Raw genomic sequence first — 22,599 nt, forward strand, 5'->3', positions numbered from 1 at the left:
GGTAAAGTCAAGAAAAGGTTGAGAAAGTTGATGTCGATCATAGTACTTTACTTTAGATATATTTGAAAAAAAAGTAATCTCATTTACATTGGTGTTGGCATGTATGTTTTTTTTATTTATTTTTTGTATTTTAATTTTTTTTGTTCACGAAACAAATAGTCCACGGGACATACGAGCTAATAAAATACAAGTCGAAGGTGAAAAATGCCAACTCGATCGCGAAAGAATGCAGTCTATTCGAAAATAAAACACACACACAAAATATTTTTTTTTTGGTTCTAGAATCGATGTATGTTATTGTATCTATTTATATATATTTGTGGATACAAGTGTGAGTGTGTGTATGTGTATATATTCAACTATTGATTCTGCCAAGCACGAGTACCCAGTGTTCTCTAGACAATGTAAAGTATTCATTCGTAAGAGGGAATGAAGTACATGAAAAAAAGCTTATACATCAAGCTTTGTAATGTGACGTGTATAATAAGAAAAAAAAAATGAAAAAGTTTATTCAAATATAATATCAATCCAAAGAAAAATGTATAAGTTTCAAAGCATCGTAAAATTGAATGAAGAATTTTCAATAAAAAAAATATACTCGAGCTTTATTTTTCATTTTTTTTTCTTTCCCTCTTATATATATTTTAAGGCGGTTGATATATAATAAAAATATATGTATACATTTTTTGTCAAATAATATGTATTTTAAAATTCAAGAAAATAATCATTCAAATTTCAAAGTTTTCAGAGTTAAAAGTTGACAAGCTACCTTGTCGTTACATTTTTTTCTTAAACAAAAAAAAAAAATAAAATACTTGTCGTTGAATGTCAAAGATGAAATGTATAAGCTTTATGAAAATAAAATTATTGTGAATATATAAAAAAAAGGCAAAAAAAATATCTGGCTCGTATGGGGATCGAACCCACGACATCCGCGTTATTAGCACGGCGCTCTAACCAACTGAGCTAACGGGCCATGTCCTGATAAATTTTTTTTCCCTATATAACCAGCGGCTTGCTGAGTGCATTAGAAAGTGTAAAATTTATGATGAATATAACAAATTAATTTGTAAATAAATTTTAAAATCTAATTAAACTCAAAACTAAATTTTTTTTTCACAAAAATACATGTTAAATTTTATATTTTAGTTTTTATTAATTGAATTCATCTAATTTCAATATTCTCATGATTTTAAAGGCAATATTATCATTATATTTTTTTTTTTTTTTTTGGTTATTATAATATCTAAAATAGCATAGATGAAATACTTTCAAATATTCTCCCTTGTTCAATATCGTGCACCACCCCCAACCACCCCCAGAGAGAAATACATAAGAGAGATAGAGTATACACAAGTAAATCGCCTAATATCGATCGTTTCTTACCAACATGAATTGCGTTCGTTTATCCATGCTAGATATGCCCCAGAGCTTTATTCCAATCAAGCAAGAAAAAAAAATGTATATTTTTTATTTTCTTATATTTATTTGTATTTCTTTTTTCTTAAAATATAAAACGGAAATAAGTATTTTTATAAAAAAAAATCGAAATCCAGATTACGAAGGATAAATTCTATTCTATTTATTTCAACGATACACGCTGTTTTTTTATTTTTTTTATTTTTTTGACAAAGATGTTGCTCCTCAACTGCATTGTTGTATTTATTTTTTATATTTTTTTCTTTACAAAATTTGGCATTTTCCACGAGATTGTACTTTTAATATTTAAATTTAAAAAGACACATAAATATAATTCCTAATTATTCTGCAAGTTAGCAAATTTTATTTCAATTATTTTGACTTTTTATTCGTTCAACCAATGATTGAACTAATAAAAAATTTTTCAAATAAAATAAGACCAATGTATTTTCCATTTGATAATAAAAAAAAATAAATTAATGTATTAATTTTTTTGAGTTTAAATTGATTGTACATTGATAGATGATTTTAATTAAATTAAATGGGCATAATTAAGTTGATATAATAAATTTTGAAAATAATATATAGAAAGAGGGTGTTTATTATAGAATGAAAGTATATATGAAATAATGGTTATTCCACAAAAGGTCGTATAAATATTATGGGATATTCTTGTTCTAGCCCGGATGGTGTTCTGACCTGTGCTACTCTTATTCTAGTCATTATTTTATCTTCCCTCTAATCCTCAAATTTCAAAACCGACATAGTCATATACAATCGACCAAAGTATCATTTGTCCCACTCATGTCTATTCATTTACCGGCAATTCTCACTTTTGCCAGGTTCAAATACTTGGATGACTAGAAACCGCGTAATCATCCGTTGCTTTACATTCTCGGTGCATATAATTCAACTTCCGAAAACAGAACCACGCAGAATCTACTTCAAACAATAATGTCTAACCCTCATGGCTCTTTATGTTCAAATATTGTATGCAGGCACTTGTGCACACAGCTCTCAACATTTGAATTTATGTGACATGGCAATGCATTTTGAATTGGTTTTTTTTTTTTCCAAATGAAAGATGGTTTGTTCGTTTAATTAAGTAATTTAAAGTTACTGGAAAATTTATAAAAAACTTTAAATTCAAAGTTGAAAACACTCTGTAATTTAAAATTAAAAAAAATTTTCCAAGTAAAATTATTAAATAAAATTGTAAAAAAAATAAACGAAAAATTTTAGTTTAAAAAAAAATATTTAGGCCTCACACTGCTCGACTTGTACTACTGAAATATTTGATGTCGTGCAAATTTTTAATCCTCAAATTTTTAGCCAAATAAAATTATCAAATAAAACGTTAAATTTATTGATTTTTTTTGGATCATTAAATATTTTTTTTCAATTAATTCATGTAGAATAAAAAAGAGAAAAAACTTTTTGTCTTATCTTGTTATTGAGTATTGAGATAAATAAAAAAATAACTGCTTCGTTGGTTTATTATTTTGAAACAATAAATTATTATCAGTACCACAATAATGTCAATGAATTATATAACTTATCACAATTTATAACTATTACGTGAAACTATTTTTCAGCTAAAAATAATGTTAAGATAAACTTGATAATCATCAATTTAGAGTTTGTTTTCTATAGAATATATCCAGACTCGTTCCCGACCATTACACATCCAATTTCTTTTATAGACTAACAAAATAGTTGGACTATATTTTTTTCTATTTTACAAAAGTCTTATGTTGCAAACAAGAAACACTCACATTTAAACAAAATATAATTTCAACTATTTATTTATATTTCAATTTACCAAACTAAAAAATTCAAGACAAAATAACTTAACATTTCGTTTCCAACTAATTTTCACCAAAACAATCTTAAAAAAATAAAGAAAAAATTTATTTTATCTATTAAGATTTTTGTCGAGAATGAAATAAAAAAAAATACATTGATTTCATAGATTTTTTTTAAAAAAACAATGTTCTATCTACAATTGAACTTTTGTTTTTTTTATTTTTTTGTATTTTATTACATATATACAGTATAGCCAATGCTATTTTTTTATTTTTTTTTTTTCACTTTGTTAAAAAGTAAACAAGTCAAGTAATACTTGAAATTAAATCTCAACAATAAACTAAAACAAGATATGAACAATTCAAGACACGCAAGCAAGTCTTTTATCCTCAACTTATTTTTCATGCTTAAAATTATTATTTTTTTATTATTTTTTGTGTATTATTATACTCAAAGGATCTACGTATGTTTTTTGTCTCGGGTGGAAAATCGACTTTCTTTCAAAAGCTGAAAAAAAAGTGACTCCTCTTTCTTCCTAAATGCCAGTATTTCACGTATATTTTGTGCACCAGGTGGCACACTGTGCACGCGGATAAAACAATTTGCCATAAATTTACAGTTTCAACAGTCTTAGAATAGAAAAAAGTAATAAAAAAAAAAAATATACTCTGTTTCATACTCAAGTTAACCTTGTTTTTCTATTATTCGTTAAATTTTAATTTAACAAAACTAATAATGAAAAAAAAAAATTTTAAAGTCATAGTTTTTTTTTTTTTTTCAACATAAAAGTATTTATATTTTTTTGTGACTAAAAAAAATTAATGCAACAAAAGTGTAAAGACAGGTGAACAAACTGACCTTTATGCTAAAATAAAAATAAATAAAAAAAAAAAAACTATGAGGTGAAAGAGAAGGAAGAACATTTATAGGAACAAGAAAGAGAATAGTATAAAAAAAATAAAGAGTAAAACTACATATTGCTTTTTCACATTGAATGTTTTATACATGAGAAGACAAGACTCTGTTAGCTCTATTAATTCGAAAAATTGTATTTCTACCACTTCTGTACATTGCCAACAAGTACAAGAAAATTTTCCACTATAACAAGCTCATTTTTAGACGTTCAATTGTTTAATTAAATTTTCTCTGCAAAAGGAAAATAATAATAGAAATTAAATATTATAAAAATGGTATAATTGAATTCAACAATAAAAATAATATAAAAAATATCTCATTATTTTATTCTGTGTTGTTGATTTCAAATGGAAAAATAAATTACTTGTAAATTCTGTATATTTATAAAGCAGGAAAATTTATTTTTAATATTTTAAAATATTTTCAAAACATTACAATGCATTTCAATTTTTTTGAAGCTTGATAAATTTCAAACGTATATTCAGGGTGTATGCTGAGCTTTTTATAATTTTTTTTTATCTCTAATTTTTTGCAATTAGTTGATGTAAATAATATATACTATTTAATTAAGGTATAAAAGTTTTACAAATTTTTGTAATAAAAATTTAAAAAAATTAATAATACGAATATATGATATTTAATTTGCAGAAAAGTAAACATATTATAATTAAGCTTCAAAACAAACACAAAAATAATTAATATAATATTTTTTTTCGTTTCTTTTTTTCATTATTAAAATAGAAAAATTAAAATGAAATGCAAATAAAAGATAAATAATTTTAAAAACCAAATAGAAACCGACAAAGCCAGTATTTGAAAGATTTTAAATTTGTGATTTTCAGTGAGCTTAAAAGTTTTTCGCCACGTAAAACGATATGGCAATTTTCCAAGTATATCGAATAGTATAAAGGTGCACATATATAGTCAAAGGGGATGACGATAAATATTACACATATATATCTAGATCTACTGTATATGCAATGTGAACGCTACGAGTTCAGATGTGAAATAAAAAAAAAGCAGAATAAAAAATATGAAAGAATGACTCGTGCACTATTCCTCACATATATTTACAATATATATATTTACAAAAGGTAAAAAAAAAGAAATGTAGGACACAGATGCGACGAGAATAAAGGACAAGTTTTGATGCGAAACCGATAATGTCGTCGTTATTCGACTGATCGAAAGCCTCCAGGGTTTATACGCTATGTTGAGAAAAGAAAATAGACATGTATCAGATTTTTATGTCCATCCAGACATATTGCTGGACCCTTTTCACAAATCTCTCGAGTGCAGATGACGCTTGAATTTAAATATCTCACTGGTATATGAAAAAAATACAAATAAAAAATATATATATATATTTTGAGAGAGATAAAATAAAAATAAAAATAAAATCAGACCTCGTGACTTTGAGTAATTAATTAAGCTGTTATTTATTTATTTTTTGTAAACGTAATTGCATATGGTAGTATATAATTATTTTTCTTATATAATTATATTATTTTTATTTTTTATAAAATATACAAGAAGATTAAGTCCCAGGGTATAAATGCATCTTGTGTATGGCTATATATACGAAGCACAATTCTATATGGCAATTTAAAATGCAGGATCATTTGTCTTGAAGGTATAAATTCCCCAGTGAATTTACCAACAATGTGGGTATGGTTCTTCTTGGAGGAGAGATCTAGTGGTTAACACTCTGAAGTAGATTAAGTAAAGAAGAAGGACAGTGAAAATCCATTGAGGAAAGGGTAAGAGAATGAAGGTGTTTTGTGGTTAGCCAAGAAATTTTAAGGTGCATTGTAAGAGGTTGCATCCAAACACCACCATTGCCACAAACAAAATTTTATACAAACACGCATATTGTATGTATATAAAGATCAGGTGCATCAACCAACAAATGATTCACATATAAATCAGCATACATGAACATATCCAGATTTAAAATTTCAACATGATTTATGAATTGGTCATGGGGTTTAAATGAAAATCTCAACTCAATATATACACAAGTCAAGTTAAAATATATTTACATCAAGAAAATTTCATATTAGGTTAATGTATTTCAAGTAGAATAATATACCTGATAATAAAATACACATCATGATAAGCCATTCTAGAAAATGTGATCATAAATATTGTCAAAAAAAACTTGTGAATGCATGACCAGTATATATAGTAAATGATGGATGTCTCAAGAATAATGTTAAACGAAATAAAAACACCTCTAGACACTTTTTAAACATGCTAAGATGAAAAAAAAAATAATTCAAGACATAAATAAAATTGGACAACAAAGATTTTCTTTAAAAAAACATATCACTGAATATTTGAGTAACTCTTATCACAGAAAAACAAAAAAAAGCTTCAGGTAAAAAAAAAAAAAATATAGTATAATGTTTTACCTTGTTTATATTCAAGTGACACTTTATTTATTTATTTTTTTTTTTTTCACGAGTTTATAACACATGTAGACTATATATTTTTCAAGAGAAAAGTGTCACTAGTATATTTTGCTGATACATACAAAATAAAGTTTACAAAAGAATAGTAGTACTTTGGTCTTGAGATAATTCATGTGAGCTTTATCGAGAGTATGTTCATATGTTTATAAGACAAAGACAAAGAGAGATAGAAAGATAAAAAAAGATAAGAAAATAAAAGAGGATAAAAGAGAATAGAGTAAAGCAAGAAAGTTTGTTTGGGAAATGTGGTTTGATTGGATGGCAGTGGGTGTATATATATATGCATCTTGTGTTGATGTGAATACGTGGTCGAAATACACGAGTAAATGAAATATATATAGGATATGGATAGCAACTAGTCGGGCACGTGTATATAGACAGATGAGAAGGGCTATATGACACTGAGATATAACTACAAATATTATATCTATATATCAACAATTATTATTACATCTTATGATACAATATGAAACTTGAGATGAAGGATCCAACAGTCTACAGCATCTTCAATTTCTATTTTAACCTCTCTCTAGGTATTATATATATATACTCGTAATTCACTCTAACTACCTATCTCCTTGTGTATATACTTTTTTAATTTAATTTTTATTTTTTTTTCATTTTTTCTTGTTTAAAGTTTGTAAGTGTCAAGCAGAGCAACCTCTATGCTTGCAAAACTTGGAGATTATTATGTACATTTTAACACAGTTGAGTCACGTAATTGTGTTTTTATAAAGACTACCAACAACACTGCTGCTCTATACTCTAGGTATTATTATATTGTTACAGTTTGTTTATAAATGAGTCGAAAAAAAAAAAGTGTTGAATGTCGATAAGATGTTTAATCGAGCAATCTCACTGACAGTCTCATGTTTTATTAATTTATTTTAATAAACATCTTTGAGCTTTACAGTTTGTAAATTTATTTTTAATTTATTATACATCAAGATATTTATCAACTTTATACAAAACTTTTCAACTGTTAAATGGCAGTTGATATCGAACAAGAATTATGCAATAAATTAATTGAATAATATTTTTTTTTATCAGCTAAATATACATGCAATTTTTATATTTTTTATTAATTAATTAATTATATTTTTGAAAAATATATATCAAATAAAAATAGAGCTTTTTTAATACTGATAGATTGGAATAATAATAATAATAATAATTGATAATTTAAAGTCAATTATTTTTTAATGTAAAAATTTCTTGTAAATTATATATAATATATATAAATTTATCTGTGTGATGATAAATATTTAATTTAATGATAATCATATCGCAAAAGCGATTAAAAATATGTATTTTCGATAAACCAAAATAATCTTTTATTGATTACATAATACCGAGAGAATTTGCAAATATAATCGGTATGAAATCTAAAGGATTAGATGAATTTAGTCATTCGATAACACGTGATTTTATTGTTGACTATTTTACAAAATAATATATACAAAACCAATATTATTCTTCGGCACATTGTCTGTATAACTTGTACATCCTGTGTGTAAAATTTAAATGTCAATTTAAACAGCCAACAATATACTCAACAAAATAAACGATAAAATTTTAAACTCGTAATGTATCTAGGGTAAAATTGTGCAATGGACATACATAATACATCTATTCGTCATTTCAAACAATAGAATTCTGGGTGTATTGAAAAACATATGGAATTGTATATTTATTTTAAAATAACGACAGTAAAAAGACTCATTAAAAATAATGAGAGTTTTTATAAAAAAAATATCACACAAATTTATTTTACATATAAATTGAATATATTTTTTTTTTTTTTTTGAATTACGAGTGAATATGTTTTTTTTTTTGTGATATAACGCAAGTGGATAAAATTAAATTTATTAAAAAATTTTATAAATGAAAAATAATGAATCGTAAATCTGACAGGATAAAAAAATTAAAATAAGGAATGAAGGGGATCATGTAAAACACCTTTACACATTGGAAAGTTAAGCTATTGTATATGACACACCCTAACGAAAGACAAATTGAACAAATTGTGGCTATTGTAGGGGTGACAATTAGCTAATGCATTTGGGTGGCTGTTTTTCTCGGTAAATATAATACGTACCATCAACCTAGTGATGCAACTTTACGATCTTTTTTTATTTTATGTTTGTATCTTTCGGTCGTATTTATTTATTTTTTTTTTTGTTGTTTTTTATCTACGTTTGTCCGGTGAGTATAATGGAAACATAAACCTCTATATACCTTGACTTTTTAGTCACCCCTTTCTTCAATAATTGAAGACCATAAAGTGCAATACAGTGAACTAAATAAAATGAGAGAAAAAAAAAATATATTTGTCAAGACATTTATCCTTCTTTGTTGTATTCTTTAAATTCCAAACGATTTATCCTTTTTGCTATTTAAACTGGATGAAACTATACACGTTAGTATTGTTTTAAGGGTTAAATTCCCGAGAGGAAAAAAGAAAAAAGAGTTTTTGTTGGTCTTTAGTCTTTTTTTTATTTTTTTTTGATGAAGAATCTTTATCCTCCAAATTCCAATGTTCATTAGCAATTATTTATTTACGAAATTTCTTGGTTTCTTATTTCTTTCAAGTTTAATGTTCAAAAGTGTATTTTTCTTTGTGATTTATTTAGCTGAGTTACTTTGATAATAAATTAATCTAATTATCGAAGCATATTGATTTTAGTTTTACTTTATTTTTATATTTTATTGATTATTATTTTTTTATTCTATTTTTTTTCCAATTAGTTATTTTTTTTTTCTATTTTTCGACAGAAAATTTATCAGGGGTTAAAATATATACATATATGAAAATTCTATTTAAAAAAAATATGATAAAAATAAAAGATCGTTATTTTTGTCAATTGATAATACTAAAAATAAGTTTTTTTTATTCAATTTTAAAATCCAATTATATTTTGTTGAAGATATAATTTTTTATAATTTTTAATTGGAGAAATATTTTGAGTTGAAGTTTTTAAAAAGTTTATAAAAATTAAACTAAATAATTAAAAATATTATATAACAAGAAAAGTATATAGGAAGAAATGTTTTTGTTGGTTTTTTTTTTATTTTTCAAGACACTGCAAAAAATCATGAACGAAGAAAATCTCAAAGGGGCAATCGTGTTATCGCGTGTAAGCTAAAAGTTGAAAACGAGTAAGGGTAAGTGTATAACGAAAGAGGGGTGGGTAAAGTTTAAAAGAAGGTTAGATACGCGCGTAGTTTTTTGTCACGCTATTTTATATATATATTTTCAAATTTTATATATTTGAATCGGTGAGTCTGGTCAGGGTTGCATGACAAACAATATTAATGTGATTATTTATAATTTAAAATATATATTTTACAGTGTGCATTTGTTTTTATTTTTAAATAATGTTTTATATAAAATTGAGACGTTCAAAATTGGGGTAAAAAGTATGATATAAAATTATTTTAAAAAATAAAAATATTAATGTACAAATAAAACGATAAAAGCAAACAATAAAATGCAAATGCACTTACGATTTGTCCCGTGCAGAACCATCGTGCTACCGTTTACCTCGAAACCTCTTCACACTTGGTAAAAAAATATTAAAAAAAAAAAAATTCAAAAAAGTCACGTTTACGTTATTTAACCCACCCAAAGTACCACACGAAATAGGCTCTATTAATTTTTTTTTTTTTCTCTTTCAACTCTCAAATTTACCTCATAATTTAAACAAGACAAATAACACCCTTGAAAAAATTATTCTACACTCAATTTTTCGCAATGTACTGTTCAACATATTGTTAAAAAAATACACAATAAAAAACAATATAATTTTTATCTATTAAAAAAATAAACTACGTCAATAAAAATTAATTTTATTTATTACAATACACTTGCAATGACGCTAATCGCAGATGTTCCACAACGTCATGTAAACAACTGCAAATTTTAAACCCCACAAAATTAAAAAAAAAACAAATCAATTAAATAATAAACAAAAAAAAAAAAAAAGAAAACAATAATTATATATAAATCTAGCGAAAATTAATAAACTCAATAAATAATTTTTATTAATTTTTAAATAAAAAAAAAATAACACATATGTTGTTATATAAAATTTTCCCTCGCAAAAAAATTAAGTAATAATAAAAAAGTTCAGAGACGTTGGGGCGTCACGAGCGTCGCAGTGTGACTGGCAATAGCTGTACAACCGGCGCCCTCTCCCTTCACTCAAGCTCAAATTGCCATTTTCCATCTTTTTCTCTTCAATATTCACCCTCATCTCATTCCACAATAATACTCCCACTGCATTTATATCACAACTAGCGCCATCTCTTTTCCATCAACAATTTTCCCCTATTTTTTATCCCTTCCATTGTGTCCCTTTCCAACCCTTCGTCTAACAACCACCACAACCACCACCTCCTCTCTCTTAGGCAACATTCACCCTCGTGCACCCCTAGGCGCTTCGAGAGACTCAACGCTTGCCAAAGCACAACTTCTTTGTCATTCTATGTCTCTTTTTATCTCACAAATTTTCAACACTGAAAAATGCCACGTGATCATCACTGCTAGCCAATCAGACTATATTACGTCATAGCTCATAGCCAGTGGTGCTCATATTAATATTTATATTTATTGACACACAAATATGTATTATAGAATTTTTATTTGGATAATGCGATTATTGTAGCAGATGAAAAAAAAAACATATTTGCAGCGATTTTGTATTTTTTTTTTTTTTTTGAGAGAAGGGAATTGCGATGTGAGGGTCAGAGGGTCGGTAGACAAAAAAGGGTTGCATGGGTTGAAAAATAATGCGACAGGGATTTAATATTATGGCGGTTTTAGTAGTTGATAAAAAGATGAACTTGTTTTCTATATGAGACAGTGGATTTTCTGTTGTATTTGTACTGTATATGAGACTATAGTTGTTAAAGCTTTTGGAGCTTAGAATTGTCTGGTAACATGGTCCCTCTGGATGTATATACGACACAGTAAAAATATATATGTTTAAAAAAAAATAGAATGTTGTAAATTTTTCCATGTGAATGTAATTTTTATTTTTATGATTTACCCAGTTGTATCAATTTCAATTTTTTTTTTATTTTTTTTGATTAAAGTTTGAATAGAGGTTTTCAATTATTTTTATTAATAATTGAATTTACTTTTTTTATTTGTATTTATTTATTTTATTTTTATTTTCGTGATGGAAAATGTATTGTTCAATTAAATCACTGATTCGAAAAAAAAAAAAAAGAATTATTTAGTTTGATAAATTTGAGAAAAATTTTTGACTAATAATGCAATAAATGTCGAGCCTAAAATATTCCAATGAAAATTTATTTGTACGGTTTTTTTTTCACGGTAAATCACGTAGCAAAAAAATTGGCATAAATTTAGCGGGGGAAAAAAAGAATCATTCCGCTTTTTGCCATTTCTTGATATTTTTATTTTTTCTTCTTTTGTAGAAATAACATAAATATTCGTCTTACGGTCGTTGAGTAAATTATTCGAGCAACACACTGGAATTGACGGGATTCTTATTATCATTTATTTTATTTTACGAGATGAGAAATCAACAGAAAAAGCCCACTTTTGTGACGTCCCAATCGAGAGTAAAACTCTTGAAAGAATGAGGTGAAAAAAAATTTCAAAAATTGGTTAGAAGCGCTGATAATTTGAAAATATATTTCTAGGTCAAAATTTTATAAAATTATGCTTCTAATATTTGAACAGCACTTGAATATAATTATTCTAAATTTTATGCAAATTAATTTCAATTATTTACATTTTTTTTTTTCAATTTTATAATTTGCCATAACTTGCAGGTCATATTTGTTAAAACTTCAATTTCCACAAACTTAATTCGTGATTTTATACGTCTAGTATTTAAACTACACCAAATTATAAGTGTCTTCAAAGTTTTTAGAAATTAATTTCAATTTTTTTTTATTTTTTTTTCGATTACCAAAAATCCATGGTTTTCAAAAATCAAAAAAAAATTTTTTCAAGTACTTTTTACATGAAATTATCAATTCTAATGGAATTTAAGAGAAAAAAAAAATTAAGTAAATTACAAAATCCATAAAGGAAAGAAAACAAAATAATATCCGATGTAATATTGTAATTTATCGCGAAATTGCAACGAGAATATTATTTTACAAAATTATTTTATGGAGCATTATATTTTTCAAGAATGACCGGGATTTCTCGTTTGTAAAAGAGGGTATATTTTTTTTTCCTTAAAAATGTGTATAGGTATATACACAATTCTGTGTCGATGGGGCAAAATACGGGATGGGAAACCAACCGAGAAATGAAATTCTTCGCCACATAACAGAGGGGCAAAAGAGCATGACCATATAAAACGCAAAACGCAGATTCTTCGTCAAGTGAAAATAGGATTTTTTCACAGTAAAAAATACATATATACATTTTTTTCTCAAACTAAACTTAAAGCCATTATTAAAATTCTTTTTAACCAACAAAAAATATTGTTTATTCATAAATACAATTTACTAAAAAAAATTATTTCAAAAATTATTTCAAATTAATTTCTGTCGAATGAACATTTGATAGAAAAATTTCAAGTAATGAACAAATATATTCATTGAACATTAGTATTTTTGTTTCATACTTTGGATCCAATCGACGTATTTTTCAACACGAGTGTAAACAACAGGACGTTGAGGATTTACATCAATGATAGAAATAATTCCAATGATTTTTCGTGAAAGCTGAACAGGGCTACCACCATTACCCTGTAATAAATTTATTCGAAAATCAGCTAATTATTATCTATGCATATCTTTCCAGTATAATACACAGCTTTATGAATAAATATATTTATTTACCAGCGTTATCCGAGCCCTTGACGATCGTGGGAACAAACAAAACTGAGTGCTAGCAAAGTTTTCTCTTTCAAAGTATTGATAATTGCACGTGGCAGAAGCAATTGATCTGACTTCAAGTCGTTGAAGTTGTCTTGTCATGATACCAGATTGAGGATTTACACCCCAGCCTATCAAATAAAATGAATTTCCATTCGTTACTTTATTTGGCAAGACAGCTAGGTTACGTAAATCATGGAAAATTATTGTCGAGCTCAATTTGAGAATTGCTAAATAAGAAAAAAAAATTATACATTTGTTTATTATGAATAAATAAATGAACTGGATGTAAACTTGAAATTCATCAAGTATATTTACATTACCAATATCATGAATCCAATTAATACGTGGATTGTAATTGTTGTGAAACATAACATATGCAACTTTATGATATTCCGAAAAAATATCTAAATTATCAGCAAAAAGAGTTGATGATCCACTTTGTATTTGAATATTTGCATACACTATATTTTTTTCAGCTGAGACACAACTTGCAGCGGTCAAAATATGAGTATCAGAAATCATCACACCACCACAAATATGCTCATTTCGAATTTGTACTGATACCAGTGATGGATGTCGTTGAATATAAGCTTTTTCTCCACCGTAAATTTTACTTGTTAATTTTCCACTTGCAACTTTTAACAACAAATAGAAAATAATACTTAAAGATCAAGATAAATTTTTATTTTAAATTGAAAATAAAATATAAAACTTACCGGAAATTAAAATACCCAAAAAAAATACCCATGTTTTTTTATTTAAAATAATAGTTGTATGCATAATTAACAACTGTAATCATTCACTTTTTATTTTAATTTTTAAATTTATTAAACAAAAATGTTTCAAGTTATATGGTTAGTTTAAAATCACGCAAACTACTGTGCCCCAATTATTAATGTGCTCATCTATGTCTACTCATTTGTCTATTCAAATAATCTATGACACTTTTATACTGTACACGTGTATATATCTATATAAATTTTGATAAGATTAAATTACGCGTATTTTATTATCAATCTTTATTTGTAAAGAATTTAAATAAAATTAACCTGATAAAAATTGTTTGATTTATAAAAATTTATTAAATTTAAAAATATTTATTTAACACAGATTTTAGCGCCATGTTTAAAATCCACTTATGTTTGTCTAATAAAAAAATTTAATGCTTCAAATTCTATATTTTTTAAGTAAACTGATTTCGTAATAATTATTAATTAATTGATAATAATTATTTTTATTGAATATAAATATAAAATAATTCATAAATAATTATAAAAAAACTAATTGTGTAATTTTTTTTCGTTATTAATTTGACAAAATTAAAATAATAAATAAAAAAAAAAAACAAATTTCATAAGTTATCTTTCTCATTATTCACCCTCTTTATCTTATTTCTCCATTTCTTATTTCTACAAACTCATCTCCAGATCAATGTCTCTATTAATAACGATTTAATTTCATTTCTTTAATTTTTTTTTTATTATTTTTTATTCTTCTCTTTTTTGCACTTAATCTTTTTTCTTTTATCTCAACATTGGGCAAACTTTGACATCATGAAAAGAGGATTGGAAGCCCATCAATAAAGATTAACTCCCAACTCTGATTTCATATATAACCTTCGTCTCTCTCAACATCCAATAATTCTATGAAGACTTCATTATTCTCATATTATAAGATGACAACGTTAAAAAATCGTATTTTTAAATCTTCCATGTATTATTGATTTTTACCTTTACTAAATCATTTCTCTATTTAATTATTAATAAAAATTGAAAAAAGAAAAAACGAGGTCATTTGTGAGATGCCATATAAAGATTGATTTAAAAAAAAAAAAAAAATATTAAAACAAGACGAAGAGTGATGCGTTTAAATTAAATGCAATATCTGCATTTAATTGCATCGCAACGGGAGTTTAATTTTGAATCCATCCTTCTGGCCTATTTTCCACTACATTTTCCATCTTCATCGGTGCCGTTTATATGCATATAAATTTATATATACATTGTCTGTGTGCATTTGTCTAGTATTTTCCAAATGGCTCATGCAGATGGTATATGTATATAAATTTATGAATCTTTATACATGCACTATATTTCAATTTACTATATAAATATAGATATACAATTGTGTAAAAGTATTTTCTTCTTGTCTGTGTTGATTTCAAAATATAGTTATAAAGTTGAAAATAAATTTAAATACACATCGAACACCTGTCAATTTACACGACATACCTCATGTGTCATTTGCAGTGTGTGATCATGATTTGATTTTCAAAATTAATTATCAAAAACGTTGACGCTTCAAGTTAAATAAAAAAAAATTGATTGATTTATCAGTATATTGCCATTTCTCTTATCTTTCGAATTTTCATGAAAAAAAAAATTCAACAATCACATTTTGTGTATCACTTGCCTGATTGCAACATTGATTTAATTTTTTAAAATTTATTTTCTATTTTTATTTGTCTTATTCAAATGTATATTTAACAAATATTATATAAAATGATAAATGAAAAAGTAAAAACAAAAGAGGTTGACAGTCATGATAAGATTAACAAAAAAACATAAGCTTGACAAGCATCTATGATTTATAGACCTTATGAGAGTGAGAAATATGAAAAAAAAAAAAGTTGAATAAAATAAAAAGGAATGAAAAGAATACAAAATAAATTCATATGAGAGAAAGAGAGAAATGGAGAAAAAATAAAATTGATGAGGGTATTATATGTGAGAGCTTTTTGAAGTGTAAAGGTGGTTGTGGAAGGTAAGCTTAATGACCAACATGAATCATAACAAAAGACGCTCGTTTTGATGCACGCAATGAACATGTCTATTGTTTGTATATAAACTACTTGTACACAAGTCTATTCATTTAAATTATCATACATGTATAAATAATTTTATTTTTATCATTTACATTTGTAAAATGTATTTTTAGAAAAAATACTTTCAACAAAAACTTGTCTCAATAATTTTTAGAAAAACGTCAAATGCTGATAAGACATAAAAAAAATATAAAAACACATTTAATCCTGTAATTTATAAAATTAATTATCTCTAAATAAATAGAGTATAAATTTTTGTAATATCAGAAAAAAGGAAAAATAAAATTGTCAGATTAATTAAAATCCAACAACAGAGTAAATCTTTTTATATAGAAAAAAAAAAAAAAAAAATAGATGTATATATAGACAGAGCAATATATGAAACCAAGTGTATTTTCAGGTTTTCAGTGCAATTACAAGAACCTTGTTGCTTACTCAGTTTTCATTTCTCTTGTCTCAACTATCCCTGATTTTCACCTCGCTTGGCTAAGCCATGAACTCTCAATTTCATCAAAATAATGTACATAGAAAGTTTCATGTCTTTTGTATACTGTGTCTTTGGACTTTGTGCAATGTACCTCTTTTCTCATTTTTATAATACACTTTCTAGCACTTAATTTGAACCGAAGCATTGGCAAAGAAGAGCTTTATTTTATTTGGCAAAGAGGATAGAAAAAAAAATAAATAAAAAAATAAAATAAAAAAGGTAAAACTTTCGACGATATGAGTTGACCCAAAGGTGTTTTTATACTGGCAATATTGTCTCGAAATAAAAATGTCACAAAGACTTGTTAATTAATGTTCATTTTGGTGGAAAATAACGAGACAATATAAATAATAAATTTTTATATATAGTATAAAGTTTGATAAGTAAAAAAATTTGATTTAATTTATTAATTTATTTATTATCAAATGGTTTTTAATTATTCAAGCATGTTATATATTGAAAATTGAAAATTATCAAATTAAATGACTGTTAAATAACAGAGAGTACTGACAGTGAGCTGATAACACTTGCCACATAATCCTTTTCAAATGATATAATATATTCACATAATTGAAACAATCAAACATCAAAATGTTTCTATACAATTCGACTGAGCATAGATATTGCACTTGATGGAATTAACTTTCCATAAAATTAAATTATGAAATTTGAAATTAAATATAATATTCATAAGCATATAATTTTAGTTTAAATTAATTTATAAATAAAAATATTAATTAATAGTCAATAGATTATGAATATAGAAATAGAAATAAAAAAAAAAGAAAATTTCAATAAAAACAAAGTCAAAATAAATAGAGTGAATAGAGCTTTTTGGTCGACCCAGCCAACAAGTCTATGTATAGAAGGTATATATGCCCATCGGCAATTTCCGTCCTTCGAATTGAAATGTTATTGCGTTAGCGACACGTTCCGGCCTCTTTCCTTTTTCCATTACTCCAAGCAAAAGTATGACCGGGCAATGAAAGAGGATTATCCGAGAGCGAACGAATAAAATGAACGAAATTCAAGTGTATAAGAAAAAAATTATACCTGAAATAAAACACTGTGAGAAAATGAATGAAAACAGTGGTGTTAAAAATAAAAAAATAGAAAACAGTAAAAAAAAAAAAAACAAAAAATAGAAAAAGTTGTTAAATAAAATTTATATGAAAATCTGATATAGTGTTATACTATTTAATTGGTATTAAAATATCAAAATTTAAATTTACTTTATTTTGTAATAATTGATACTACTGCTCAATACATTTTTAGATAAATTATTGGCCTTGGAATAAATTCAAAAAAAATTGATCTATTTATTTTCTGAATTATTATTTTAATTTTGCTATTTTTTTTTCAATGTCATGTTGGTTCGAATATACAAATGTATATTTTTGAATAAAATTTTCATAAAGCTATGCTACTAGTATTCAAGCTACACTAAAATATAAGTCTCCTAAAAATTTTAGAATTTAATATCAATTATTTTTATTTTTTTTTCAATTTTATATTTTTCTGGATTTTTAGATTTTTTCCCAATGTCATGCGAGTTTGAAAATACGTATTTTAAAAAAAAATTTAATAAAATTATTCTTCTAGTAATTAAACTACACCAAAATATAAGTGTCCTAAAAGTTTTAGAAATTAATTTCAACTATGTAATCAATTTATTTACCGCCGAAATCAATGAACATAAATAATAATTTTCTCATTCAATTTATTTCAACACAAAATAATAACACTAATACAAAAATCATTTAAAAATATATACAAAAGAAATGCAACTTCTAAGCTAGAAAAATAGAAAAAAAAAAAAAAAAGGTGGTAGAGGGTGGATAGGTAAACCCAAATGAAAAGTCGTAAAAAACACCATACGAGTAGAAAACTAAAGTGGATGGGAAAAAGGCGAGAAAATGTTTTTTAAAAAAAAAGAAAAAAAAACAACTCATGAAGAGTGAGACAAAGGAGAGGTCGGGTAGTTTGCACACAAAAAAAAGAAAAAAACTACATTCCGCTAGTTTAATATACACTGCATATATATATTATTTTTTTGCAAGAGATAAAAATAGTAACAATTCTATATATTATATACATTTTTCATATCTTTACTTTTCATATATACATTTTATTATATTTTTATTTTTTAAATGTCTGTATATGACTTTTATTATTTATTACAACAATAAAAATTTTTTTATATTTTAATTTTTATATATTTTCATTTTCATTTTCGGTGATCCAAAAAAGTGAAAATAAAAATGAAAAAAATAGCAAATAATTTTTTTGCGAAAAGAATGTGAAAAAAAAAAAAACAGAATGTGAAAAAAAAAAAAAAAAAAATAGAGAGAGGGATAATGGAAAAATAGGAATGAGAATTAAAAGGGGGTAAAAACAGAAGCCACATGACTTTTATTGCAGTGGAGCGTGCTAATCCCCAGCAGCCATAAATTCATCGTGGGGGAATTGCTTCTTAACCTCGAGCAACGGCCAAGGATCGAACGAACTGTCGGGAGTCTTAAAGGTACAAACGTGATTTTTTTTTTACTTGTGAAGACCAACAGTACAAAATTATACCAAAATACAAGTAAATACAGTATAGCGATTCTCTAGTCTCCCATTGGTTTTCCATCGGACGTCGATACGTCTGTTTTTTTTTTTTTTTTTTTGCACAGCAAGATCAACAAATAAATAAATAAAGAACAAAAGAATGGGTCTAGATTCACGATAGAATTTGGATAATATAGTTCCATTGCGAATTGCAAGAAAAATATAAATAAAAAGCTCTTTTTTTTTCTTGGTGTTAACGAATGAGTGCATATTTTCCGCATAGCAAGTTGCATACAAACACACATGAATTTAAAATGAATAAATAAATCTCTAAAAATATCATATTATATAAAATATATATGATAATAAATTCTATATGATAAAAATATATATTTTATTTATCTATATAAAGAGCAATTTTAAAATGACAATAACTTAATAATTTTGTTACTTTTATTTTTTTTTATTTTCCATTTATCTATGTTGTACTTTTTTTTTTTTTCCTTAGCTATGTATTCTTTCGTAAAAATATATACTAGTAATTTTATTTTCTCAATATAACATTGTTGTGAAATTTTTAAAAAAAATATAAGGGATTTTCTTCATTAAGAAAACAATTTTTTTCATATTCAATTTTCTCTAAGGAATTCGATTTCAAAAGCCTTTGGCAATATAGATTTGATGTTGAACATCAAGAAAATAACGTATCTCCCTTCTGCATTCAATTTTTTTTCGAAATTGGATTCGAAGACCTAGATGTAGGATTCAGCTATATATATGTGTAATAATTCGAAGACTGCACGTGTTTGAAGACCTCGAAAAATAAAGAAAAGAAAAAGATAAAAAACTGTTGTATAAAAAAAGGAGAGAGAAAAAAAAGGCACCTTCTTTTCGCGACTTTTTTGTGATCGAGCGTCGCCACTGATGTATTGAGTAATGGGTATGAGGGGATAAAATCCACTCGAGCGCTTTGATTGGCACTGGCCAAGGCCTTGGTCGCAATGCGGGGGTGAACCAGGTGGTCGATGTGCTGCTAGGGGTTAAACTTGGCATGAAAAATAAATAAAAAAAGAGAAGGTAAACAAGAGTGAGTGTACAGACAACTCTAGTCGATCACATTGTATAATACAAATCGATCTCAAAGGGAATTCGAATTTTCAGTAAACCGTAATATTGGACCTGAAAATGTCTATCATTATTTAGTCGTCAATATGAAAACCAGTATCACATAAAATATAAATATTCTAATTTCCATTTCGATGAACCTAATCAGAATTTATATTAAAATTCCAATTTTTTTAAATTTCAAATGTACTTGTTATTATTTATTATTTTTTTTCTCTTATTTTTTTTTCATTTTAAAATTGAGCTAATAATTATTGTATAATATTTTTATTATTTTTTTTTATCATTTAATTTTTCATTATCTAAAAAATTATAATAATGGCTCATCAGTCAAAATTTTATGTAAATATTTTATTGTACCGAGAAATTTAATTTTTTTTTCAAGATTTTTTTTTTTAATTTACAATTTGAGTAACTATTAAAGTTTTTTGCTTCTCTCACGTCGTTTCCTGACTGGAAAACGAGTAGTCCCCGACGACGAGCTTGCGGAAGTGATTAAGCGACGCGACGGGAGGACATCCATTGGGATCCACCCGGAGTACTCTCAAGAGTAAGAGGGATAGAAATAAAAAAAAAAAGAAAATGATGATAATAAAAATATAAAAATCAAGGGTGGTTGGGGGGTAGTATATAAAAGTAGAAAAGCCTGGAGGAATGATGACGAGTATCTCTCTTACACACACACACACAACGACTCAACAAGAAGAGGAATGTCAAACGTGCCGATACTACACAGTTGAAGCTTCATAATGATTCAGTCCATGAACTTTTTTTTTCTTTCATTTTCATTATTATTTTTTTATCATTTGACAAAGAATCATATCACATATCCACATATGATATTTTTAACAGAAAAAAAAATAAACAGATAAAAATAGTAACAGCAGTGTCAAATAATCATGAATAATAAATTATGGAATATTTGAAATAGTTGAATATAATTTTATAATTGTGTCTATGAAGTTTTTTTTTGGTTTATTTTTGTTGTCAAATCTCATAATCAATTTCAATCTACAAATTTTTCATAATCTTGATTTAATACAAATATTATAATTGAAAATGTTTTGATGGCTTATAAACACTGTGGAAAATAAAATAATAATAATATTGTATACAAGATGAATTAATTTTCTGAAATTGGATATTGTCTGTGTGTATTTTGTTTATTTTAGAAAACACACGTGAATATAATTAAATGACTTTGCTTTGTCTTATGAATGAACAAAGAGAAAATTAATTGATTGAGTTCAAATTATTAAATCATGATTTTGCGTATTTGAGGAGTATATTCATGTGATTATAATATGATGTGTTAAGTTGGGCTGAATGTTATGTGAAGTGTAAATATTTGATGTATTTAAATGATAATTAACTGAAACTGCAAAATTGATATTTTATTTTTAAATTGATAAATAAGTTTGTTTGTTTGATTCAAATTATTTTTAAATTAATAAAAAGAAATTAAAATTGTCTTTGTAATTTATTTATCTCCTAATATAAAAAAGACAAACATCATCGGTCTTCCGGACATTTGATTGGTCATTGTTTTTTTCTCACTTACTCTCATACAAATTTCTTTCTGTTTGCCTTTTTCTATTATTTTTTTATTCATTTCGTTAGCAACGAAAAAACAACAAAAAAAAGCGAGTAAACAAAATTTTTTTTGATATTTTTGATATTTTTTTTTTTTTAAATTGACATATTAAGCTATAGCACAACTTTTTCAATAATCATCGGATCTCGATGCAATTGGGCTTGATATTTTGTGCGAATTATGTGTTTTTTATGTGTGAAGAAATAAACTTAAAAAAAAATTTTTTTTTTATTTTTTACATTTTTTGAAAAAATTCAAATATTAAGGTAGCACAACTCTTTTAATAATCATCGAATCTCGATGCAATTGGGCTCAAAATTTTGTGCGAATTATGTGTTTTTTATGTGTGAAAAAATAAATTTGAAAGAAAATTCTTTTTTTATTTTTTACATTTTTTGAAAAAATTCAAATATTAAGCTAGCACAACTTTTTCAATAATTATCGGATCTCGATGCAATTGGGCTTGATATTTTGTGCGAATTATGTGTTTTTTATGTGTGAAGAAATAAACTTGAAAAGAAAATTTTTTATTTTT

At 25.5% G+C, this 22,599-nt stretch overlaps 1 protein-coding gene and 1 non-coding gene across 6 annotated transcripts in view; both read right to left on the reverse strand.

The window, feature by feature from the left end:
- LOC122858863 (protein Fe65 homolog) overlaps positions 1-22,599 on the reverse strand; it is a 90,320-nt gene that overhangs the window by 41,436 nt on the left and 26,285 nt on the right. For 2 of the 5 annotated variants that reach the window (XM_044162068.1, XM_044162067.1), the window contains exon 1: positions 10,122-10,870. The exons of the other annotated variants lie outside the window; for them this stretch is intronic. In XM_044162068.1, coding sequence (XP_044018003.1) covers positions 10,122-10,143 — 22 coding nt within the window. In that variant the 5' untranslated portion in view covers positions 10,144-10,870. Of the gene's footprint in view, positions 1-10,121; positions 10,871-22,599 lie in introns of those variants that run through there. 5 annotated transcript variants of the gene reach the window in all.
- Trnai-aau lies at positions 903-976 on the reverse strand. Its single transcript has one exon. It is a non-coding gene; the product is annotated as a tRNA-Ile (tRNA).

Source organism: Aphidius gifuensis, linkage group LG6 (assembly GCF_014905175.1).
Source record: "Aphidius gifuensis isolate YNYX2018 linkage group LG6, ASM1490517v1, whole genome shotgun sequence".
In the NCBI taxonomy this organism is placed as follows: domain Eukaryota; kingdom Metazoa; phylum Arthropoda; class Insecta; order Hymenoptera; family Braconidae; genus Aphidius; species Aphidius gifuensis.